The sequence below is a fragment of the Calonectris borealis genome, unplaced genomic scaffold (assembly GCF_964195595.1).
Source record: "Calonectris borealis unplaced genomic scaffold, bCalBor7.hap1.2 HAP1_SCAFFOLD_286, whole genome shotgun sequence".
NCBI lineage: Eukaryota > Metazoa > Chordata > Aves > Procellariiformes > Procellariidae > Calonectris > Calonectris borealis.
Window position 1 is genome coordinate 1 of NW_027441670.1, and position 26,329 is coordinate 26,329.

At 63.1% G+C, this 26,329-nt stretch overlaps 1 protein-coding gene across 1 annotated transcript in view; it reads right to left on the reverse strand.

Annotated features, from left to right (window-relative positions):
* Positions 1-188: 188 nt before the first annotated feature.
* LOC142077517 (retinal guanylyl cyclase 1-like) overlaps positions 189-26,329 on the reverse strand; it is a gene marked incomplete at its 3' end in the record, with an annotated part of 34,092 nt that continues 7,951 nt past the window's right edge. Inside the window, exons 6-16 of the mRNA XM_075139471.1 lie at positions 25,342-25,446; positions 25,026-25,109; positions 24,648-24,728; positions 21,407-21,583; positions 15,978-16,134; positions 14,707-14,856; positions 8,624-8,772; positions 3,860-4,023; positions 2,452-2,644; positions 1,336-1,510; positions 189-287 (exon numbers count right to left, since the gene is read on the reverse strand). Of these exons, the coding sequence (XP_074995572.1) occupies positions 189-287; positions 1,336-1,510; positions 2,452-2,644; positions 3,860-4,023; positions 8,624-8,772; positions 14,707-14,856; positions 15,978-16,134; positions 21,407-21,583; positions 24,648-24,728; positions 25,026-25,109; positions 25,342-25,446 (1,534 nt within the window). The remainder of the gene's footprint in view (positions 288-1,335; positions 1,511-2,451; positions 2,645-3,859; positions 4,024-8,623; positions 8,773-14,706; positions 14,857-15,977; positions 16,135-21,406; positions 21,584-24,647; positions 24,729-25,025; positions 25,110-25,341; positions 25,447-26,329) is intronic.

Sequence of the window (26,329 nt, forward strand, 5' to 3'; positions counted from 1 at the left end):
CGTCACCCCTGCCACCCTGCGGTCCCCCCCCCACCCCCTCCATGCCACCACGCGAGGGAGGGGACAAGGGGGGTGGTGGAGGAAGGACACGTGCGGGGGACACGCGGGGGGACATGGGGGGGACATCGGGGGGACATCGGGGGGGGACATCGGGGGGGACATCGGGGGGACATCGGGGGGACACTCACGCAGGCCGGTGGACTCCATGCGTGACGCCGTGTTGACGGTGTCCCCGAAGAGGCAGTAGCGCGGCATGGTGAGCCCCACGACGCCGGCCACGCAGGGCCCTACGGAGGGGCGGGGCCTCAGGGGGGGGGCGTGGTCACATGGGGTGTGGTCACGAGGGGCGGGGCCGCGGTTTGGGATCATGGAGGGGCGTGCGGGCAAGGGTTATGGCCAAGGAGTCATGGCCACGTTGAGTGTTGGCCAAGAGGTGATGAGTTGGGGTGTGGCCAAGAAGGGGCGTGACCACTGCAAAAGGTGGGTGTGGTCTTTAAGGGCGTGTCTAAGGGGTGTGGCCAGGGGATGCCCCCAAGGGTCATGGCCAACGGGTCACGGCCACGTTGGCCAAGAGATGACCAGTTTGGGTGTGGCCAAGAAGAGGCGTGACCATTGCGTGGGTAGGAGGTGGGTGTGGTCTTTAAGGGTGTGACTAAGGGGCGTGGCCAGGCGGTACCCCCAAGGGTTATGACCAATGGGCCACAGCCAATGGCTCATGGCCATGTTGAGTGTTGGCCAAGACGTGATGAGTTTGGGTGTGGCCAAGAAGGGGCGTGACAACTGCAAAAGGTGGGCGTGGTCTTTAAGGGTGTGGCTAAGGGGCGTGGCCAGGCGGTGCCCCCACGGGTTATGACCAATGGGCCACAGCCAATGGCTCATGGCCATGTTGAGTGTTGGCTAAGAGGTGATGAGTTTGGGTGTGGCCAAGAAGGGGTGTGACAACTGCAAAAGGTGGGCGTGGTCTTTAAGGGTGTGGCTAAGGGGCGTGGCCAGGCGGTGCCCCCACGGGTTATGACCAATGGGCCACAGCCAATGGCTCATGGCCATGTTGAGTGTTGGCCAAGAGGCGATGAGTTTGGGTGTGGCCAAGAAGGGGCGTGACCACTGCAAAAGGTGGGCGTGGTCTTTAAGGGTGTGACTAAGGGGTGTGGCCAGGCGGTGCCCCCACGGGTTATGACCAATGGGTCACAACCAATGAGTCACGGCCAACGGGTCACAACCATGTTGAATGTTGGCCAAGAGGTGATGCGACTTGATAGGTCATGCCCAGGAAGGGGCGTGTCCAGAGGGCCATGTCCAAACGAGGCAGAGCCAAGGAAGGGGGCGTGGCCTTACCGGAGTGGAGGCCAATGCGGATGCGGACGGGCACCTCGGGCATGTGGCGCATCTTGAAGGTGCCGACGGAGCTGAGGATGTCCAGGGACATGTTGGCGATCTCGCCGGCGTGGCGGTTCCCGTTGCGCTTGGGCAGCCCCGAGGCCACCATGTAGGCGTCCCCGATGGTCTCCACCTGTGGGGACAGACCGGGGGGGGGGGACACAGGACGTGTCACAGGGGGACCACGGCCACCAAGGACCACCCCCTCCAACCCCCTGAACGCTGAGTGTGGCCGCATCCCTGGTTTGTGGGAGGTGGCCATTGCATGGTCACGTTCCTCGGAGGCCAGCGGTGCCACCAGGCAGCCATGTCACCTCGGTGATGTCACTTGAGGACCTTGGAGACACATAACCATGTGTCTGGTGGCTGCGTCCCGTATCTGCAGGGTGAGGTGGCCAAAGCACAGCCATGTCCACGGGGACCATGGCCACCAGAACCACGGTCACCTCACCCATGTCCCTGAGGACCTTGGGCACCCATCACCACCTTCACTCGCTGGCCATGTCCCCGGGGTGAGGTGGCCAAAGCACAGCCATGTCCATGTGGACCATGGCCACCAGAACCACGGTCACCTCACCCATGTCCCTGAGGACCTTGGGCACCCATCACCACCTTCACTCGCTGGCCATGTCCCCAGGGTGAGGTGGCCAAAGCACAGCCATGTCCACGGGGACCATGGCCACCAGAACCACGGTCACCTCACCCATGTCCCTGAGGACCTTGGGCACCCATCACCACCTTCACTCACTGGCCATGTCCCCGGGGTGAGGTGGCAAAGCACAGCCATGTCCACGGGACCATGGCCACCAGAACCACGGTCACCTCACCCATGTCCCTGAGGACCTTGGGCACCCATCACCACCTTCACTCGCTGGCCATGTCCCCGGGGTGAGGTGGCCAAAGCACAGCCACCTCTGGTGGGACCGTGGCCTGCAGTGCCACGGGGTGGACACATCACCTTGTAGATGTCACGGGGACACCCAAACCCATTCATTTGGTGACCGCGCCCCACGGTTGGAGCTGTGACCCACGGGAGACCACGACCACCGGTACCCTGAGGGCTGACCCCGTCACCTTGTAGACGTCATGAGAGCCGATGATGGCGTCGAAGAGGGTGTAAAGGTCATTGAGAAGATCGACCACCTCAATGGGTTCGCTCATGGCCGAGATGGTGGTGAAGCCCACGATGTCACTGAAGTAAAGCGTCACCTCCTCGAAGTACTCGGGTTCCACGGGGGTGCCCATCTTCAGAGCCTTGGCCACCGACCTGCCGTGGCACGGGGCGGCGGGGGGGGGGACACTGGGACTCAGTGGGGACCACCCGTGTCCCCACCATCAAGGCAATTGGGGTCCCCGGGGTCCCAGATCTTCCCCCGCCACCCCAATAGAGACCCACGTGTCCTGTGTGGCTCCTCAGCCACCGGCTTGTTGTGGCCCTGGGGACCACAGGGACCGTGGGGAGGGGTGGGGGAACCTTGATGTCCCCATCAGGGGACACAAGGGGGGTGGTATGGGGACATGGCCAACCCCGAACTGCCCCAGTGGCCACCTGCACCCCTCCAGCCCCACAGACCTGGGTGGGGTCAATGGACCACGGCCAACCCCAACCTGCCCCCAGTGGCCACCTGCACCCCCTCCAGCCCCACAGATCTGGGTGGGGTCAATGGACCATGGCCAACCCCAACCTGCCCCCAGTGGCCACCTGCACCCCCTCCAGCCCCACAGACCTGGGTGGGGTCAATGGGCCATGGCCAACCCAACCTGCCCCCAGTGGCCACCTGCACCCCCTCCAGCCCCACAGACCTGGGTGGGGTCAATGGACCATGGCCAACCCCAACCTGCCCCCAGTGGCCACCTGCACCCCCTCCAGCCCCACAGACCTGGCTGGGGTCAATGGACCACGGCCAACCCCAACCTGCCCCCAGTGGCCACCTGCACCCCCTCCAGCCCCACAGACCTGGGTGGGTCAATGGGCCATGGCCAACCCCAACCTCCCCCCAGTGGCCACCTGCACCCCCTCCAGCCCCACAGACCTGGGTGGGGTCAATGGGCCATGGCCAACCCCCAACCTCCCCCCAGTGGCCACCTGCACCCCCTCCAGCCCCACAGACCTGGGTGGGGTCAATGGACCATGGCCAACCCCAACCTGCCCCCAGTGGCCACCTGCACCCCCTCCAGCCCCACAGACCTGGGTGGGGTCAATGGACCATGGCCAACCCCAACCTGCCCCCAGTGGCCACCTGCACCCCCTCCAGCCCCACAGATCTGGGTGGGGTCAATGGGCCATGGCCAACCCCAACCTGCCCCCAGTGGCCACCTGCACCCCCTCCAGCCCCACAGAACCCCACCCAGATCTGTGGGACCACCCCAGCCGTACCTACCACCACCATCCCCCCCAAGAGCTGGATGAAATCTACGGGGTGAGAGCCAACCCCCTCCCCTTCCCCCCCACCCCCACCCCCACCCCGGACCCTGCACCCACGGGGGCAGCATCTGGGTGAGGAGCTTGTCCGTCTTCTGCTTCTCGATCTCCAGCTCCTCGGTGCGCTCGCGGATGAGGTCCTCCAGGTTGCTGGAGTACTGCTCCAGCATGCGCAGCATGGAGTCGATGATGTTGGTCTTCCGGCCCTTGTTGATGCTCTTGAACTACCAGGAAACCCCCCCCAGAGAGCCCCATAGCCAGGGGTCAACCCCATATAGAACCATATGGAAGCATATAGGCCCATCTAGACCCATAGAGACCCAGAGAGACCCATGGCCCCCTTATAGCCCCATAGCCAGGGGTCAGCCCCATCTAGCCCCATATAGAACCATATAGGCCCATCTAGCCCCATGTCCCCCTTATAGCCCCATAGTCAGGGATCAGCCCCATCTAGACCCATATGGAAGCATATAGGCCCATATAGACCCACCTAACCCCATATAGACCCATGTCCCCCTTATAGCCCCATAGCCAGGGGTCAGCCCCATCTAGACCCATATGGAACCATATAGGCCCATCTAGCCCCATATAGACCCATGTCCCCCTTATAGCCCCATAGCCAGGGGTCAGCCCCATCTAGCCCCATATAGAACCATATAGGCCCATATAGACCCATATAGACCCATGTCCCCCTTATAGCTCCATAGCCAGGGGTCAGCCCCATCTAGACCCATATGGAACCATATAGGCCCATCTAGACCCATCTAGACCCATGTCCTTTATAGCTCCATAGCCATGGACCAGCCCCATATAGGCCCATATAGCCCCATATAGAACATATAGACCCATCTAGGTCCATCTAGCCCCATATAGACCCATATAGACCCATGTCCCCCTTATAGCCCCATAGCCAGGGGTCAGCCCCATATAGAACCATATGGAACCATATAGGCCCATATAGACCCACAGAGACCCATAGAGACCCATATAGACCCATGTCCCCCTTATAGCTCCATAGCCAGGGGTCAGCCCCATATAGACCCATATGGAACCATATAGGCCCATATAGGCCCATATAGACCCACAGAGACCCATAGAGACCCATGTCCCCCTTATAGCCCCATAGCCAGGGGTCAGCCCCATATAGAACCATATGGAACCATATAGGCCCATATAGACCCATAGAGACCCATAGAGACCCATATAGACCCATGTCCCCCTTATAGCCCCATAGCCAGGGGTCAGCCCCATCTAGACCCATATGGAACCATATAGACCCATCTAGACCCATGTCCTTTATAGCTTCATAGCCATGGGTCAGCCCCGTATAGGCCCATATAGCCCCATATAGAACAATATAGACCCATCTAGGCCCATCTAGCCCCATATAGACCCATATAGACCCATGTCCCCCTTATAGCCCCATACCAGGGGTCAGCCCATCTAGCCCCATATGGAACCATATAGGCCCATATAGACCCATCTAACCCCATATAGACCCATGTCCCCCTTATAGCCCCATAACCAGGGGTCAGCCCCATCTAGACCCATATAGAACCATATAGACCCATCTAGACCCATGTCCTTTATAGCCCAATAGCCAGGGGTCAGCCCCATATAGGCTCATATAGGCTCATATAGGCCCATCTAGCCCCATCTAGACCCATATAGACCCATGTCCCCCTTATAGCCCCATAGCCAGGGGTCAGCCCCATCTAGCCCCATTAGGCCCCTATAGACCCATATAGACCCATGTCCCCCTTATAGCTCCATAGCCAGGGGTCAGCCCCATCTAGACCCATATAGAACCATATAGACCCATCTAGACCCATCTAAACCCATGTCCTTTATAGCCCCATAGCCATGGGTCAGCCCCATATAGGCCCATATAGGCCCATATAGGCCCATATAGGCCCGTCTAGCTCCATATAGACCCATCTAGACCCATGTCCCCCTTATAGCCCCATAGCCAAGGGTCAGCCCCATATAGGCCCATATAGGCCCCTATAGAACCATATAGGCCCACCTAGCCCCATGTCCCTTACAGCCCCACGGCCATGGGTCAGCCCTATGGGGCCCCAGCCGCCCGGGTCCCACCCCACACCAGTCCCACCCCACACCCAGGGCCCAACCAACCCCATACTGGTCCCATATCACCCCATACTGGTCCCACCTCACCCCACACTGGTCCCATATCACCCCATACCGGTCCCATATCACCCCATACTGGTCCCACCCCACCCCATACTGGTCCCATATCACCCCATACTGGTCCCACCTCACCCCACACCGGTCCCATATCACCCCATACTGGTCCCACCCCACCCCATACTGGTCCCATATCACCCCATACTGGTCCCACCTCACCCCACACTGGTCCCATATCACCCAATACTGCTCCCATATCACCCCATACTGGTCCCACCCCACCCCATACTGCTCCCATCACCCCATACTGGTCCCACCTCACACCATACTGCTCCCATATCACCCCATACTGGTCCCACCTCACCCCACACTGGTCCCATATCACCCCATACTGCTCCCATATCACCCCACACTGGTCCCATATCACCCCATACTGGTCCCACCTCACCCCACACTGGTCCCATATCACCCCATACTGCTCCCATATCACCCCACACTGGTCCCATATATCCCCATACTGGTCCCACCCCACCCCATACTGGTCCCATATCACCCCATACCGGTCCCACCCCCCCCATACTGGTCCCCGTTCCCCCCCCCCTACTGGTCCCACCCCACCCCATACTGCTCCCATCACCCCATACTGGTCCCACCCCACCCCATACTGCTCCCATATCACCCCATACCGGTCCCACCCCCCCCATACTGGTCCCGTATCACCCCATACTGGTCCCACCCCACCCTGTACTGCTCCCATCACCCCATACTGGTCCCACCCCACCCCATACTGCTCCCATATCACCCCATACTGGTCCCACCCCCCCCGTACTGCTCCCATATCACCCCATACTGGTCCCACCCCACCCCATACTGCTCCCATCACCCCATACTGGTCCCACCCCACCCCATACTGCTCCCATATCACCCCATACTAGTCCCACCCCCCCCGTACTGGTCCCATATCACCCCATACTGGTCCCACCCCACCCCATACTGCTCCCATCACCCCATACTGGTCCCACCCCACCCCATACTGCTCCCATCACCCCATACTGGTCCCACCCCCCCTGTACTGCTCCCATCGCCCCATACTGGTCCCACCCCACCCCATACTGCTCCCATCACCCCATACTGGTCCCACCCCACCCCATACTGCTCCCATCACCCCATACCAGTCCCACCCCCCCCGTACTGGTCCCGTATCACCCCATACTGGTCCCACCCCACCCCATACTGCTCCCATATCACCCCATACTGGTCCCACCCCCCCGTACTGCTCCCATCACCCCATACTGGTCCCACCCCATACTGCTCCCATATCACCCCATACTGGTCCCACCCCACCCCATACTGCTCCCATCACCCCATACTGGTCCCACACCCCCCGTACTGGTCCCCGTCCCCCCCCCCACTGGTCCCACCCCACCCCATACTGCTCCCATATCACCCCATACTGCTCCCATCACCCCATACTGGTCCCACCCCACCCCATACTGCTCCCATCACCCCATACTGGTCCCACCCCACCCCATACTGCTCCCATCACCCCATACTGGTCCCACCCCACCCCATACTGCTCCCATCACCCCATACTGGTCCCACCCCACCCCATACTGCTCCCATATCACCCCATACTGGTCCCACCCCACCCCATACTGCTCCCATCACCCCATACTGGTCCCACCCCACCCCATACTGCTCCCATCACCCCATATTGGTCCCACCCCACCCCATACTGCTCCCATCACCCCATACTGGTCCCATATCACCCCATACTGGTCCCACCCCACCCCATACTGCTCCCATCACCCCATACTGGTCCCATATCACCCCATACTGGTCCCACCCCACCCCATACTGCTCCCATCACCCCATACCAGTCCCACCTCACCCCACACCGGTCCCATATCACCCCATACTGGTCCCACCTCATCCCATACTGGTCCCATATCACCCCATACTGGTCCTATCCCCCCCCATGCTGCTCCCATATCACCCCATACTGCTCCCATCACCCCATACTGGTCCCACCGCCCCCGTACTGGTCCCCGTCCCCCCCCCACTGGTCCCACCCCACTCCATACTGCTCCCATATCACCCCATACCGGTCCCACCCCCCCCATACTCCTCCCATCACCCCATACTGGTCCCACTCCCCCCATACTGCTCCCACCACCCCATACTGGTCCCACCCCACCCCATACTGCTCCCATATCACCCCATACTGGTCCCACCCCCCCCGTACTGGTCCCCGTCCCCCCCCCACTGGTCCCACCCCACCCCATACTGCTCCCATCACCCCATACTGGTCCCACCCCTCCCCATACTGCTCCCATCACCCCATACTGGTCCCACCCCACCCCATACTGCTCCCGTATCACCCCATACCGGTCCCACCCCCCCCATACTGCTCCCACCACCCCATACTGGTCCCACCCCACCCCATACTGCTCCCATCACCCCATACTGGTCCCACACCCCCCGTACTGGTCCCCGTCCCCCCCCCACTGGTCCCACCCCACCCCATACTGCTCCCATCACCCCATACTGGTCCCACCCCACCCCATACTGCTCCCATCACCCCATACTGGTCCCACCCCCCCATACTGCTCCCATCACCCCATACCAGTCCCACCCCCCCCGTACTGGTCCCACTCCCCCCCCCACTGGTCCCACCTGGTCAAAGACTTGGTCGATGGTTGGTCGCCTCTCGGGCTGCTCGCTCCAGCACTGCTTCATCAGGTGGATGCACTCCAGGGGGGCCTGGTCGGCCGAGACCGCCGGGCGGCAGAGGGGGGGGGGCTGCCGCACCTTCTCGATGATCTCTGGGGACACCCGCGTCACCGGGGGGGGGTGGGGGGGGGCGGGGGGGGGAGGGGCTGGAGGTGTGGGGGGGTGGGGGTCAACTGGGTCAAGCATCACTCTGGAGTGGGTGCCAGAGGTGTTGGAGGGGGTGACTTGGGGGGGCCAAGGGGGGGCCTGGATATTCTTGGGGGGGCCTGGAGATGCTTGGGGGGTCCTAGAGGTGTTTTGGGGGGGTCCTGGAGATTCTTGGGGGGTCCTGGAGATTTTTGGGGGGTCCTGGAGATGCTTGGGGGATCCTAGAGGTGTTTTGGGGGGGGTCCTGGAGATTCTTGGGGGGTCCTGGAGATGCTTGGTGGGGTCTGGAGATTCTTGGGGGGTCCTGGAGATGCTTGGGGGGTCCTAGAGGTGTTTTGGGGGGGTCCTGGAGATTCTTGGGGGGTTCTGGAGATGCTTGGTGGGGTCTGGAGATTCTTGGGGGGTCCTGGAGATGCTTGGGGGGTTCTAGAGGTGTTTTGGGGGGGGTCCTGGAGATTCTTGGGGGGTCCTGGAGATGCTTGGTGGGGTCTGGAGATTCTTGGGGGGTCCTGGAGATGCTTGGGGGGTCCTAGAGGTGTTTTGGGGGGGTCCTGGAGATTCTTGGGGGGTTCTGGAGATGCTTGGGGGGTCCTAGAGGTGTTTTGGGGGGATCCTGGAGATTCTTGGGGGGTTCTGGAGATGCTTGGGGGATCCTAGAGGTGTTTTGGGGGGATCCTGGAGATTCTTGGGGGGTTCTGGAGATGCTTGGGGGATCCTAGAGGTGTTTTGGGGGGGGTCCTGGAGATTCTTGGGGGGTCCTGGAGATGCTTGGGGGATCCTAGAGGTGTTTTGGGGGGGGTTCTGGAGATTCTTGGGGGGTTCTGGAGATGCTTGGGGGATCCTAGAGGTGTTTTGGGGGGTCCTGGAGATTCTTGGGGGGTCCTGGAGGTGCTTGGTGGGGTCTGGAGACTCTTGGGGGGTCCTGGAGGTGTTTTGGGGGAGTCTTGGAGGTGTTTTGGCGGGGTCCTGGAGACACTTGGGGGGTCCTGGAGATGCTTGGGGGATCCTAGAGGTGTTTTGGGAGGGGTCCTGGAGATTCTTGGGGGGTCCTGGAGATGTTTGGGGGGTCCTGGAGATGCTTGGGGGGTCCTAGAGGTGTTTTGGGGGGGGTCCTGGAGATTCTTGGGGGGTCCTGGAGATGTTTGGGGGGTCCTGGAGATGCTTGGGGGGTCCTAGAGGTGTTTTGGGGGGGGTCCTGGAGATGCCTGGGGGGTCCTAGAGGTGTTTTGGGGGGGTCCTGGAGATTCTTGGGGGGTCCTGGAGATGTTTGGGGGGTCCTGGAGATGCTTGGGGGGTCCTAGAGGTGTTTTGGGGGGGGTCCTGGAGATTCTTGGGGGGTCTTGGAGATGTTTGGGGGGTCCTGGAGATGCTTGGGGGGTCCTAGAGGTGTTTTGAGGGGGTCCTGGAGATGTTTTGGGGGAGTCTTGGAGGTGTTTTGGGGGGGGCCTGGAGATGCTTGGGGGGGTCTGGAGACACTTGGGGGGTCCTGTAGATGCTTGGGGGGTCCGGGAGATACTTGGGGGGTCCTGGAGATGCTTGGGGGGCCCTGGAGATGCTTGAGGGGTTCCTGGAGATTCTTGGGGGGTCCTAGAAGCATTTTGGGGGGGTCCTGGAGATGCCTGGGGGGGTCTGGAGACACTTGGGGGGTCCTGGAGATGTTTGGGGGGTCCTGAAGATTCTTGGGGGGTTCTAGGGGATCCCAGGGGTGTCAGGGAGTTCAGTTGGTGGGCCAAGGGGTTACTGGGAAGTTACTGGGAGGTGACTGGTGTGACTGGGCGGTACCTTCGGGGGGCAGTCCCAGCATGCAGCAGGGTCCCTGGGGGGTTACTGGGGGGTTACTGGGAGGTGACTGGTGTGACTGGGCGGTACCTTCGGGGGGCAGTCCCAGCATGCAGCAGGGTCCCTGGGGGGTTACTGGGGGTTACTGGGAGGTGACTGGTGTGACTGCGTGGTACCTTCGGGGGGCAGTCCCAGCATGCAGCAGGGTCCCTGGGGGTTTACTGGGGTTTACTGGGAGGTGACTGGTGTGACTGGGCGGTACCTTCGGGGGGCAGTCCCAGCATGCAGCAGGGTCCCTGGGGGGTTACTGGGGGGTTACTGGGAGGTGACTGGTGTGACTGGGCGGTACCTTCGGGGGGCAGTCCCAGCATGCAGCAGGGTCCCTGGGGGGTTACTGGGGGTTTACTGGGAGGTGACTGGTGTGACTGGGCGGTACCTTCGGGGGGCAGTCCCAGCATGCAGCAGGGTCCCTGGGGGGTTACTGGGGGGTTACTGGGAGGTGACTGGTGTGACTGGGCGGTACCTTCGGGGGGCAGTCCCAGCATGCAGCAGGGTCCCTGGGGGGTTACTGGGGGTTACTGGGAGGTGACTGGTGTGACTGGGCGGTACCTTCGGGGGGCAGTCCCAGCATGCAGCAGGGTCGCTGGGGGGTTACTGGGGGGTTACTGGGAGGTGACTGGTGTGACTGGGCGGTACCTTCGGGGGGCAGTCCCAGCATGCAGCAGGGTCCCTGGGGGGTTACTGGGGGGTTACTGGGAGGTGACTGGTGTGACTGCGTGGTACCTTCGGGGGGCAGTCCCAGCATGCAGCAGGGTCCCTGGGGGTTTACTGGGGTTTACTGGGAGGTGACTGGTGTGACTGGGCGGTACCTTCGGGGGGCAGTCCCAGCATGCAGCAGGGTCCCTGGGGGGTTACTGGGGGGTTACTGGGAGGTGACTGGTGTGACTGGGCGGTACCTTCGGGGGGCAGTCCCAGCATGCAGCAGGGTCCGTGGGGGGTTACTGGGGGTTACTGGGAGGTGACTGGTGTGACTGGGCGGTACCTTCGGGGGGCAGTCCCAGCATGCAGCAGGGTCCCTGGGGGGTTACTGGGGGTTACTGGGAGGTGACTGGTGTGACTGCGTGGTACCTTCGGGGGGCAGTCCCAGCATGCAGCAGGGTCCCTGGGGGGTTACTGGGGGGTTACTGGGAGGTGACTGGTGTGACTGGGCGGTACCTTCGGGGGGCAGTCCCAGCATGCAGCAGGGTCCCTGGGGGGTTACTGGGGGGTTACTGGGAGGTGACTGGTGTGACTGGGCGGTACCTTCGGGGGGCAGTCCCAGCATGCAGCAGGGTCCCTGGGGGGTTACTGGGGGTTACTGGGAGGTGACTGGTGTGACTGGGCGGTACCTTCGGGGGGCAGTCCCAGCATGCAGCAGGGTCCCTGGGGGGTTACTGGGGGGTTACTGGGAGGTGACTGGTGTGACTGGGCGGTACCTTCGGGGGGCAGTCCCAGCATGCAGCAGGGTCCCTGGGGGGTTACTGGGGGTTACTGGGAGGTGACTGGTGTGACTGGGCGGTACCTTCGGGGGGCAGTCCCAGCATGCAGCAGGGTCCCTGGGGGGTTACTGGGGGGTTACTGGGAGGTGACTGGTGTGACTGGGCGGTACCTTCGGGGGGCAGTCCCAGCATGCAGCAGGGTCCCTGGGGGGTTACTGGGGGGTTACTGGGAGGTGACTGGTGTGACTGGGCGGTACCTTCGGGGGGCAGTCCCAGCATGCAGCAGGGTCCGTGGGGGGTTACTGGGGGTTACTGGGAGGTGACTGGTGTGACTGGGCGGTACCTTCGGGGGGCAGTCCCAGCATGCAGCAGGGTCCCTGGGGGCTTACTGGGGGTTACTGGGAGGTGACTGGTGTGACTGCGTGGTACCTTCGGGGGGCAGTCCCAGCATGCAGCAGGGTCCCTGGGGGGTTACTGGGGGGTTACTGGGAGGTGACTGGTGTGACTGGGCGGTACCTTCGGGGGGCAGTCCCAGCATGCAGCAGGGTCCCTGGGGGGTTACTGGGGGGTTACTGGGAGGTGACTGGTGTGACTGGGCGGTACCTTCGGGGGGCAGTCCCAGCATGCAGCAGGGTCCCTGGGGGGTTACTGGGGAGTTACTGGGAGGTGACTGGTGTGACTGGGCGGTACCTTCGGGGGGCAGTCCCAGCATGCAGCAGGGTCCCTGGGGGGTTACTGGGGGGTTACTGGGAGGTGACTGGTGTGACTGGGCGGTACCTTCGGGGGGCAGTCCCAGCATGCAGCAGGGTCCCTGGGGGGTTACTGGGGGTTACTGGGAGGTGACTGGTGTGACTGGGCGGTACCTTCGGGGGGCAGTCCCAGCATGCAGCAGGGTCCCTGGGGGGTTACTGGGGGGTTACTGGGAGGTGACTGGGCGGTACCTTCGGGGGGCAGTCCCAGCATGCAGCAGGGTCCCTGGGGGGTTACTGGGGGGTTACTGGGAGGTGACTGGTGTGACTGGGCGGTACCTTCGGGGGGCAGTCCCAGCATGCAGCAGGGTCCCTGGGGGGTTACTGGGGGTTACTGGGAGGTGACTGGTGTGACTGGGCGGTACCTTCGGGGGGCAGTCCCAGCATGCAGCAGGGTCCCTGGGGGGTTACTGGGAAGTTACTGGGAGGTGACTGGGTGGTACCTTCGGGGGGCAGTCCCAGCATGCAGCAGGGTCCCTGGGGGGTTACTGGGGGGTTACTGGGAGGTGACTGGTGTGACTGGGCGGTACCTTCGGGGGGCAGTCCCAGCATGCAGCAGGGTCCGTGGGGGGTTACTGGGGGGTTACTGGGAGGTGACTGGTGTGACTGGGCGGTACCTTCGGGGGGCAGTCCCAGCATGCAGCAGGGTCCCTGGGGGGTTACTGGGGGGTTACTGGTGTGACTGGGCGGTACCTTCGGGGGGCAGTCCCAGCATGCAGCAGGGTCCGTGGGGGGTTACTGGGGGGTTACTGGGAGGTGACTGGTGTGACTGGGCGGTACCTTCGGGGGGCAGTCCCAGCATGCAGCAGGGTCCCTGGGGGGTTACTGGGGGGTTACTGGGAGGTGACTGGGCGGTACCTTCGGGGGGCAGTCCCAGCATGCAGCAGGGTCCCTGGGGGGTTACTGGGGGTTACTGGGAGGTGACTGGTGTGACTGGGCGGTACCTTCGGGGGGCAGTCCCAGCATGCAGCAGGGTCCCTGGGGGGTTACTGGGGGGTTACTGGGAGGTGACTGGTGTGACTGGGCGGTACCTTCGGGGGGCAGTCCCAGCATGCAGCAGGGTCCCTGGGGGGTTACTGGGGGGTTACTGGGAGGTGACTGGTGTGACTGGGCGGTACCTTCGGGGGGCAGTCCCAGCATGCAGCAGGGTCCCTGGGGGGTTACTGGGGGGTTACTGGGAGGTGACTGGTGTGACTGGGCGGTACCTTCGGGGGGCAGTCCCAGCATGCAGCAGGGTCCCTGGGGGGTTACTGGGGGGTTACTGGGAGGTGACTGGGCGGTACCTTCGGGGGGCAGTCCCAGCATGCAGCAGGGTCCCTGGGGGGTTACTGGGGGTTACTGGGAGGTGACTGGTGTGACTGGGCGGTACCTTCGGGGGGCAGTCCCAGCATGCAGCAGGGTCCCTGGGGGGTTACTGGGGGGTTACTGGGAGGTGACTGGGCGGTACCTTCGGGGGGCAGTCCCAGCATGCAGCAGGGTCCCTGGGGGGTTACTGGGGGGTTACTGGGAGGTGACTGGTGTGACTGGGCGGTACCTTCGGGGGGCAGTCCCAGCATGCAGCAGGGTCCCTGGGGGGTTACTGGGGGGTTACTGGGAGGTGACTGGTGTGACTGGGCGGTACCTTCGGGGGGCAGTCCCAGCATGCAGCAGGGTCCCTGGGGGGTTACTGGGGGGTTACTGGGAGGTGACTGGTGTGACTGGGCGGTACCTTCGGGGGGCAGTCCCAGCATGCAGCAGGGTCCCTGGGGGGTTACTGGGAGGTTACTGGGAGGTGACTGGGCGGTACCTTCGGGGGGCAGTCCCAGCATGCAGCAGGGTCCCTGGGGGGTTACTGGGGGGTTACTGGGAGGTGACTGGTGTGACTGGGCGGTACCTTCGGGGGGCAGTCCCAGCATGCAGTAGGGGCCGCTGCGGCAGATCACCTCCTGCATGATGATCCCGATCCCGTAGACGTCGCCCCGGAAGGAGCCGCGTCGTTCCAGCGCCGCGTCCCGCAGCAGCTCCGGCGCCGTCCACAGCCGCTCTGGGAGGGGCGGGGCCACCCTCAGACACGCCCCCTCAACCTTCAGGCCACGCCCCCCCCCCCCCCCGGGCAGCTAGACCGTGCCCCTCCCTCGGGTGGTGACGTCCCCCAGCGGTGTGGCCACGCCCCCAGAGCGGTCAGGATGCGCCCTCTATGGGAGGCCACACCCACTATGGGAGGCCACACCCACCAGAGGGAGACCCCGCCCTCAGCCAGAGGGCGGGGTGGGAGTAGTCACGCCCCTGCCTGCAAGCTCCGCCCCAGGCACCAAGGCTCCGCCCTCAGCCTACAGGCACCGCCCCCAAGTGCTGCACCTGGCACAAGCCCCGCCCAGGGCACTGTGGCCCCACCCACACGCCAGAGACCCCGCCCAAGGCCCCGCCCCAATCCAAAGGCCTTGCCCCTCATCCAAAGGCCCCGCCCCTAATCCAAAGGCCCTGCCCCATCCCAGAGGCCCCGCCCCAGGCCCCGCCCCAATACAAAGCCCCCACCCCTAATCCAAAGCCCCCGCCCCTAATCCAAAGGCCCCGCCCCTAATCCAAAGACCCTGCCCCATCCCAGAGGCCCCGCCCCAGGCCCCGCCCCTAATCCAAAGGCCCTGCCCCTAATCCAAAGGCCCCGCCCCTAATCCAAAGGCCCTGCCCCATCCCAGAGGCCTCGCCCCAGGCCCCACCCCAATCCAAAGCCCCCACCCCTAATCCAAAGCCCCCGCCCTTAATCCAAAGGCCCCGCCCCTAATCCAAAGGCCCTGCCCCTAATCCAAAGGCCCCGCCCCTAACCCAAAGGCCCCGCCCCAGCCCCCGCCCCAATCCAAAGTCCCGCCCCTAATCCAAAGGCCCCGCCCCATCCCAGAGGCCCCGCCCCTTAAGCTCTACCCAATAACCCTCCAAATTCCCTAAGCCCCCCCCCCATCCCTTGGGCCCCCTCCCCCGAGCCCCACCCTAACCCCGCCCACCCCACAGGCCCCGCCTCCATACCACACACCATCCCCTTGGCCCCAGACCGAGCCCCACCCCCCCTCCCCGGCCCACATCCCCCCCACCCCCCCCCCGACCAAGACCACCCTCGTTACCCCAAGCCCCGCCCCCCCCCCCCCCCGCAGAGCCCGGCCCCGCCCTCACCCTGCGGCCGGGGGGTGGGGGCGGGCACCCGCTGGGCCTCCAGCAGCTCGTTGTAGCCGTGGTCGGTGACCTTCAGCACGAAGCGCCCGTCCACCACGCAGTTGCGGGACTTGAGGCGCCCGTGGACCATGTCGCGGTGGTGCAGGTAGCGCATGCCCTGCGGGACAGGCGGTGGCACCCGCGCCGTCACCGTCACCAAGTCACGGCGGTGCCGGTGCCACCGCTGCGGTGGTCGGCAACACGGTCGGCGATGACGGCGGTCATCGCTGGGGTTATGCCAGCGTGGTCGCCGCTGTGGTCACCACCAACATGGCCGCCGCAGCGGTCGCCATCACCATGGCCACCACCACCATGGCCACCACGGCCACCACTATCATGGCCAACACAATGGCCACCACCATGGCTATCACCATGGCTACTGCCATGGCCACCACCACGATGGCCACCGCAGCGACCACCACCACCATGGCTGCCACCACCATGGCCACCACGGCCACCACTATCATGGCCAACACAATGGCCACCACCATGGCTACTGCCATGGCCACCACCACGATGGCCACCGCAGCGACCACCACCACCATGGCTGCCACCACCATGGCCACCACAGCCACCACCGCCACCACCATCATGGCCAACACAATGGCCACCACCATGGCTATCACCATGGCTACTGCCATGGCCACCACCACGATAGCCACCGCAGCGGCCACCACCACCATGGCTGCCACCACAGCCACCACCACCACCACCATCATGGCCAACACAATGGCCACCACCATGGCTATCACCATGGCTACTGACATGGCCACCACCACGATGGCCACCTCAGCGGCCACCACCACCATGGCCGCCACCACCATGGCCACCACTGCCACCACCATCATGGCCAACACAATGGCCACCACCATGGCTATCACCATGGCTACTGACATGGCCACCACCACGATGGCCACCGCAGCGGCCACCACCACCATGGCCGCCACCACCATGGCCACCACGGCCACCACTATCATGGCCAACACAATGGCCACCACCATGGCTATCACCATGGCTACTGACATGGCCACCACCACGATGGCCACCGCAGCGGCCACCACCACCATGGCCGCCACCACCATGGCCACCACGGCCACCACTATCATGGCCAACACAATGGCCACCACCATGGCTATCACCATGGCTACTGCCATGGCCACCACCACAATGGCCACCACAGCAGCCGCCACCACCATGGCCGCCACCACCATGGCCATCACGGCCACCACTATCATGGCCAACACAATGGCCACCACCATGGCTATCACCATGGCTACTGACATGGCCACCACCACGATGGCCACCGCAGCGACCACCACCACCATGGCTGCCACCACCATGGCCACCACGGCCACCACCATCATGGCCAACACAATGGCCACCACCATGGCCATCACCATGGCTACTGCCATGGCCACCACCACTATGGCCACCGCAGCAACCACCACCACCATGGCTGCCACCACCATGGCCACCACGGCCACCACTATCATGGCCAACACAATGGCCACCACCATGGCCATCACCATGGCTACTGCCATGGCCACCACCACGATAGCCACCGCAGCAGCCACCACCACCATGGCCGCCACCACCATGGCCACAACGGCCACCACTATCATGGCCAACACAATGGCCACCACCATGGCTATCACCATGGCTACTGCCATGGCCACCACCACGATGGCCACCGCAGCGACCACCACCACCATGGCTGCCACCACCATGGCCACCACGGCCACCACTATCATGGCCAACACAATGGCCACCACCATGGCTACTGCCATGGCCACCACCACGATGGCCACCGCAGCGACCATCACCACCATGGCTGCCACCACCATGGCCACCACAGCCACCACCGCCACCACCATCATGGCCAACACAATGGCCACCACCATGGCTATCACCATGGCTACTGCCATGGCCACCACCACGATGGCCACCGCAGCGACCACCACCACCATGGCCGCCACCACCATGGCCACCACGGCCACCACCATCATGGCCAATACAATGGCCACCACCATGGCTATCACCATGGCTACTGCCATGGCCACCACCACGATGGCCACCGCAGCAACCACCACCACCATGGCTGCCACCACCATGGCCACCACGGCCACCACCATCATGGCCAACACAATGGCCACCACCATGGCCATCACCATGGCTACTGCCATGGCCACCACCACGATGGCCACCGCAGCAGCCACCACCACCATGGCCGCCACCACCATGGCCACCACGGCCACCACTATCATGGCCAACACAATGGCCACCACCATGGCTATCACCATGGCTACTGACATGGCCACCACCACGATGGCCACCGCAGCGGCCACCACCACCATGGCCGCCACCACCATGGCCACCACGGCCACCAGTATCATGGCCAACACAATGGCCACCACCATGGCTATCACCATGGCTACTGACATGGCCACCACCACGATGGCCACCACAGCGGCCACCACCACCATGGCCGCCACCACCATGGCCACCACGGCCACCACTATCATGGCCAACACAATGGCCACCACCATGGCTACTGCCATGGCCACCACCACGATGGCCACCGCAGCGACCACCACCACCATGGCTGCCACCACCATGGCCGCCACCACCATGGCCACCACCGCCACCACCATCATGGCCAACACAATGGCCACCACCATGGCTATCACCATGGCTACTGCCATGGCCACCACCACGATGGCCACCGCAGCGGCCACCACCACCATGGCTGCCACCACAGCCACCATCGCCACCACCATCATGGCCAACACAATGGCCACCACCATGGCTATCACCATGGCTACTGCCATGGCCACCACCACGATGGCCACCGCAGCGGCCACCACCACCATGGCCGCCACCACCATGGCCACCACGGCCACCACCATCATGGCCAACACAATGGCCACCACCATGGCCATCACCATGGCTACTGCCATGGCCACCACCACGATGGCCACCGCAGTGGCCGCCACCACCATGGCCGCCACCACCATGGCCACCACGGCCACCACTATCATGGCCAACACAATGGCCACCACCATGGCTATCACCATGGCTACTGACATGGCCACCACCACGATGGCCACCGCAGCGGCCACCACCACCATGGCCGCCACCACCATGGCCACCACGGCCACCACTATCATGGCCAACACAATGGCCACCACCATGGCTATCACCATGGCTACTGCCATGGCCACCACCACGATGGCCACCGCAGCGGCCACCACCACCATGGCTGCCACCACCATGGCCACCACGGCCACCACCATCATGGCCAACACAATGGCCACCACCATGGCCATCACCACGGCTACTGCCATGGCCACCACCACTATGGCCACCCACAGCAGCCACCACCACCATGGCTACTACCATGGCTATCACCATGGCTACTGCCATGGCCACCACCACGATGGTCACCACAGCAACCACCACCACCATGGCTGCCACCACCATGGCCACCACGGCCACCACGGCCACCACTATCATGGCCAACACAACGGCCACCACCATGGCTATCACCATGGCTACTGCCATGGCCACCATCACGATGGCCACCGCAGCGGCCACCACCACCATGGCCGCCACCACCATGGCCACCACGGCCACCACCATCATGGCCAACACAATGGCCACCACCATGGCCATCACCATGGCTACTGCCATGGCCACCACCACTATGGCCACCCGCAGCAGCCACCACCACCATGGCTACTACCATGGCTATCACCATGGCTACTGCCATGGCCACCACCACTATGGCCACTGCGGCAGCCACCACCACCATGGCTACTACCATGGCTATCACCATGGCTACTGCCATGGCCACCACCACTATGGCCACCACAGCGGCCACCACCACCATGACTGACACCACCATGGCCACCACGGCCACCACCATCATGGCCAACACAATGGCCACCATCATGGTCATCACCATGGCTACTGCCATGGCCACCACCACCATGGCCACCGCAGTGGCTACCACCATGACCACCACTGTGGCCACCACCACCATGGCCACCACCACAATGGCCACCACCATGGCCACCACCATGGCCATCACCATGGCTACTGCTGAGGGCACCACCACGATGACCAACACCACGGCCACCGCCACCATCGTTATAACCATGGCTACTGCCATGGCCACCACCACCGTGGCCACCACTGTAGCCACCAGCACCATGGCCATCACCACGGCTACCACCAAGGGCACCGCCACCATGGCCACCACCACCATGGCCACAACAATGGCCATCACCATGGCCACCACCACCACCATGGCCATAACCATGGCTATTGCCATGGCCACCACCGTGGCCACCACCACTGTGGCCATCATCATGGCTACTGCCAAGGGCACCGCCACCAGGGCCACCACCGTGGATACTACCCAGTGGCTGTCACCACAGACACCACAATGACCATCACAGTCACCATCAAAGTTACTACCGTGGCTATCACCACCACCATGACCACCATGAGAGCCACCACCCTGGCCACCACCACCACCACCAGCACAGCCACCACCGTCACCATCAAAGTTACCACCACCACCATGACCACCATGAGAGCCACCACCATGGCCACCACCACCACCACCACAGCCACCACCGTCACCATCAAAGTTACCACCGTGGCTATCACCACCACCATGACCACCATGAGAGCCACCACCCTGGCCACCACCACCACCACCAGCACAGCCACCACCGTCACCATCAAAGTTACCACCACCACCATGACCACCATGAGAGCCACCACCATGGCCACCACCACCACTACCAGCACAGCCACCACCGTCACCATCAAAGTTACCACCGTGGCTATCACCACCACCATGACCACCATGAGAGCCACCACCATGGCCACCACCACCACCACCAGCACAGCCACCACCGTCACCATCAAAGTTACCACCACCACCATGACCACCATGAGAGCCACCACCATGGCCACCACCACCACCACCAGCACAGCCACCACCGTCACCATCAAAGTTACCACCACCACCATGACCACCATGAGAGCCACCACCATGGCCACCACCACCACTACCAGCACAGCCACCACCGTCACCATCAAAGTTACCACCGTGGCTATCACCACCACCATGACCACCATGAGAGCCACCACCATGGCCACCACCACCACCAGCACAGCCACCACCATGGCTACTGCTATAGTCACTGCCACCGTGGCCATCACCATGGCCACCAGCACCACCACAGCCACCAGAACCACCATGGCCACTACCAAGGCCATTGCCATGGCCACCAGCCGCCCCACAGCCACCTCCACTCCCATGACCACCACGCTTGCTTGCCATGGTCCCCACTGCGTCCCCCCTGCTCGGCCGTCACCTTGATGAGGTCGATGAGGAGGGAGGACTTGAACATCCAATCGAGCTTCATGTCCTCGTTGCGCAGCAGGTCCTCCAGGCTGCCGCGGGAGCAGTGCTCCGAGACGATGGCGAAGATGCCGCAGTCGTAGAAGAAGCCCAAGAAGAGGTTGACGTTCTCGTGGCGCAGGTCACGCAGCTGTCCCAGGCCAGAAGACACATGGGAGGGGGCCTGACATTGTCCCTGGGGCCTGGTGTTGTCCTACCATGGCCTGGTCTTGTCCCAGCATGGTCCAGAATTGTTCCCCCATGGCCTGACGTTGTCCTACCATGGCCTGGTGTTGACCCCCATGGCCTCCTATGGTCCAGAATTGTCCCCCCATGGCCTGACGTTGTCCTACCATGGCCTGGTGTTGACCTCCATGGCCTCCTATGGTCCAGAATTGTCCCCCCATGGCCTGATGTTGTCCTACCATGGCCTGGTGTTGACCCCCATGGCCTCCTGTGGTCCAGAATTGTCCCCCCATGGCCTGACGTTGTCCTACCATGGCCTGGTGTTGACCCCCATGGCCTCCTGTGGTCCAGAATTGTCCCCCCATGGCCTGACGTTGTCCTACCATGGCCTGGTGTTGACCCCCATGGCCTCCTGTGGTCCAGAATTGTCCCCCCATGGCCTGATGTTGTCCTACCACGGCCTGGTGTTGACCCCCATGGCCTCCTATGGTCCAGAATTGTCCCCCCATGGCCTGACGTTGTCCTACCATGGCCTGGTGTTGACCCCCATGGCCTCCTGTGGTCCAGAATTGTCCCCCCCATGGCCTGACATTGTCCTACCATGGCCTGGTGTTGACCCCCATGGCCTCCTGTGGTCCAGAATTGTCCCCCCATGGCCTGACATTGTCCTACCATGGCCTGGTGTTGACCCCCATGGCCTCCTGTGGTCCAGAATTGTCCCCCCATGGCCTGACATTGTCCTACCATGGCCTGGTGTTGACCCCCATGGCCTCCTATGGTCCAGAATTGTCCCCCCCATGGCCTGACGTTGTCCTACCATGGCCTGGTGTTGACCCCCATGGCCTCCTGTGGTCCACAATTGTCCCCCCATGGCCTGACATTGTCCTACCATGGCCTGGTGTTGACCCCCATGGCCTCCTGTGGTCCAGAATTGTCCCCCCATGGCCTGACGTTGTCCTACCATGGCCTGGTGTTGACCCCCATGGCCTCCTATGGTCCAGAATTGTCCCCCCATGGCCTGACGTTGTCCTACCATGGCCTGGTGTTGACCCCCATGGCCTCCTATGGTCCAGAATTGTCCCCCCATGGCCTGACGTTGTCCTACCATGGCCTGGTGTTGACCCCCATGGCCTCCTATGGTCCAGAATTGTCCCCCCATGGCCTGACGTTGTCCTACCATGGCCTGGTGTTGACCCCCATGGCCTCCTATGGTCCAGAATTGTCCCCCCATGGCCTGATGTTGTCCTACCATGGCCTGGTGTTGACCCCCATGGCCTCCTGTGGTCCACAATTGTCCCCCCATGGCCTGACGTTGTCCTACCATGGCCTGGTGTTGACCCCCATGGCCTCCTGTGGTCCAGAATTGTCCCCCCATGGCCTGATGTTGTCCTAACACGGCCTGGTGTTGACCCCCATGGCCTCCTGTGGTCCAGAATTGTCCCCCCATGGCCTGACGTTGTCCTACCATGGCCTGGTGTTGACCCCCATGGCCTCCTGTGGTCCACAATTGTCCCCCCATGGCCTGACGTTGTCCTACCATGGCCTGGTGTTGACCCCCATGGCCTCCTGTGGTCCAGAATTGTCCCCCCATGGCCTGATGTTGTCCTAACACGGCCTGGTGTTGACCCCCATGGCCTCCTGTGGTCCAGAATTGTCCCCCCATGGCCTGACGTTGTCCTACCATGGCCTGGTGTTGACCCCCATGGCCTCCTATGGTCCAGAATTGTCCCCCCATGGCCTGACGTTGTCCTACCATGGCCTGGTGTTGACCCCCATGGCCTCCTATGGTCCAGAATTGTCCCCCCATGGCCTGACGTTGTCCTACCATGGCCTGGTGTTGACCCCCATGGCCTCCTATGGTCCAGAATTGTCCCCCCATGGCCTGACGTTGTCCTACCATGGCCTGGTGTTGACCCCCATGGCCTCCTATGGTCCAGAATTGTCCCCCCATGGCCTGACGTTGTCCTACCATGGCCTGGTGTTGACCTCCATGGCCTCCTGTGGTCCAGAATTGTCCCCCCATGGCCTGACGTTGTCCTACCATGGCCTGGTGTTGACCCCCATGGCCTCCTGTGGTCCAGAATTGTCCCCCCATGGCCTGACGCTGTCCTACCATGGCCTGGTGTTGACCCCCATGGCCTCCTGTGGTCCAGAATTGTCCCCCCATGGCCTGACGCTGTCCTACCATGGCCTGGTGTTGACCCCCATGGCCTCCTGTGGTCCAGAATTGTCCCCCCCATGGCCTGACGTTGTCCTACCATGGCCTGGTGTTGACCCCCATGGCCTCCTGTGGTCCAGAATTGTCCCCCCATGGCCTGACGTTGTCCTACCATGGCCTGGTGTTGACCCCCATGGCCTCCTATGGTCCAGAATTGTCCCCCCCATGGCCTGACGTTGTCCTACCATGGCCTGGTGTTGACCCCCATGGCCTCCTGTGGTCCAGAATTGTCCCCCCATGGCCTGACGTTGTCCTACCATGGCCTGGTGTTGACCCCCATGGCCTCCTATGGTCCAGAATTGTCCCCCCATGGCCTGACATTGTCCCCTCTGTGCCAGTGCTGGCTCTCCATGACCCAAAGTTGTCCCCCATGACCCAGCGCTGTCCCCATGTCCCAATGTTCTCCCCCATGGCCCAGTGATGTCCCCCATGACCCAACATTGTCCCCCATGACCTGGTGGTGTCCCCATGACCCGGTGGTGTCCCCATGACCCAGCATTGTCCCCCATGACCCGGCGGTGTCCCCATGACCCGGTGGTGTCCCCATGACCCAGCATTGTCCCCCATGACCCGGTGGTGTCCCCATGACCCGGTGGTGTCCCCCATGACCCAGCATTGTCCCCCATGACCCGGTGGTGTCCCCATGACCCAGCATTGTCCCCCATGACCCGGTGGTGTCCCCATGACCCGGTGGTGTCCCCATGACCCAGCATTGTCCCCCATGACCCGGTGGCGTCCCCATGACCCAGTGGTGTCCCCATGACCCAGCATTGTCCCCCATGACCCGGTGGTGTCCCCATGGCCCCCTCACCTTGCAGAAGGCCAGCTTGGTGGCCGGTTTCACCTCACTGTGCTGGTCTCCAGGAAACTTCTTCAGCCAGACCCAGTCGCCCTGGGGGAGGGGCAGAGCGGGTGAGGTCCTCCCAGGACCCGCCCCACGAGGAGGGGACCCCAAACTCCTCCTCCCCCTCCCCCAATATCCTCCCGTCCCCAACCCCAACCCAACCCTCCTAGAAGCCACTGGAGAATCCCCATAAATTCATCCAACCCCACCCCCACCCCCCCCCCCCACCTTCTTTTTGCCCCGGTTGGGGCCACGGGGGATGGGGCGAGGAGGGGACGGGGTGGTGGGTGGGGCAGAAGGACCAATTTTGGGGTGAAACGGTGGGGTTTTGTGCTTTCGACTTACCTGGACGGAGGCGACAAGGCTCTGCTGGTTGAACAAAAGGAGGAGGAGGGGGACGGGGCTGGTGGCCTTCGGGTTTTCGGCTCCCTGCGGGAAAGGGCGGGAGGCAGCTGTCAATCATGGCCCCGGAGCTGTCAATCATCCAGCCGGGATATGGGGTGGGGGCACCCCGATGTGACGGGGAAGGAGGGACAGGAGTGTCCCTGCGGAGGTGGCCTTGTCGCCCCCGGTGGGTGGTGGGTGGGGAAGTGGGTTGGGGTGACGGGGAGGGTGACGTGGGTGGGGGATAGGGGGGGAAGGGGAGGAGGGGACATCTCACCTCAGCAATGGCCACGTTGGTGGTGTCGGGGGCTGCGGTCACGCTCCGGAGGCTCTTGCTGTCCCCACCGCTACGGCCGGCCAGGCTGGTACGGCTGCCGTCCACCTGCGGTGCGGGGACAGGTCAGGATGTGCTCCATGGGGACGTCGGGGGCGGGGCACGTCACCCATGGAGACATGGCACCCATGGGGACACATCACCCATGGGGACCCACCAGCCTGTGGATCTTCTCCCAAGGAAGAGCCTGGCCCTGGGGGAGACCTCAGGCCACGGGGATGGCACCCATTGGAACACATCACCCATGGAACACGTCACCCATGGGGACACATCACCCATGGGGACCCACCAGCCTGTGGATCTTCTCGCAGGGTAGAGCCTGGCCCTGGAGGAGACCTCAGGCCATGGGGACGTCACCCATTGGAACACATCACCCATGGAACACGTCACCCATGGGGACACATCACCCATGGGGACCCACCAGCCTGAGGATCTTCTCCCAAGGAAGAGCCTGGCCCTGGGGGAGACCTCAGGCCATGGGGACATGGGACCCATTGGAACACATCACCCATGGAACACGTCACCCATGGGGACACATCACCCATGGGGACCCACCAGCCTGTGGATCTTCTCCCAGGGTAGAGCCTGGCCCTGGAGGAGACCTCAGGCCATGGGGACATGGCACCCATTGGAACACATCACCCATGGAACACGTCACCCATGGGGACACATCACCCACGGGAACACGTCACCCATGGGGACCCACCAGCCTGTGGATCTTCTCACAGGGTAGAGCCTGGCCCTGGAGGAGACCTCAGGCCATGGGGACGTCACCCATTGGAACACATCACCCATGGAACACGTCACCCATGGGGACACATCACCCATGGGGACCCACCAGCCTGTGGATCTTCTCCCAAGGAAGAGCCTGGCCCTGGGGGAGACCTCAGGCCATGGGGACATGGCACCCATTGGAACACATCACCCATGG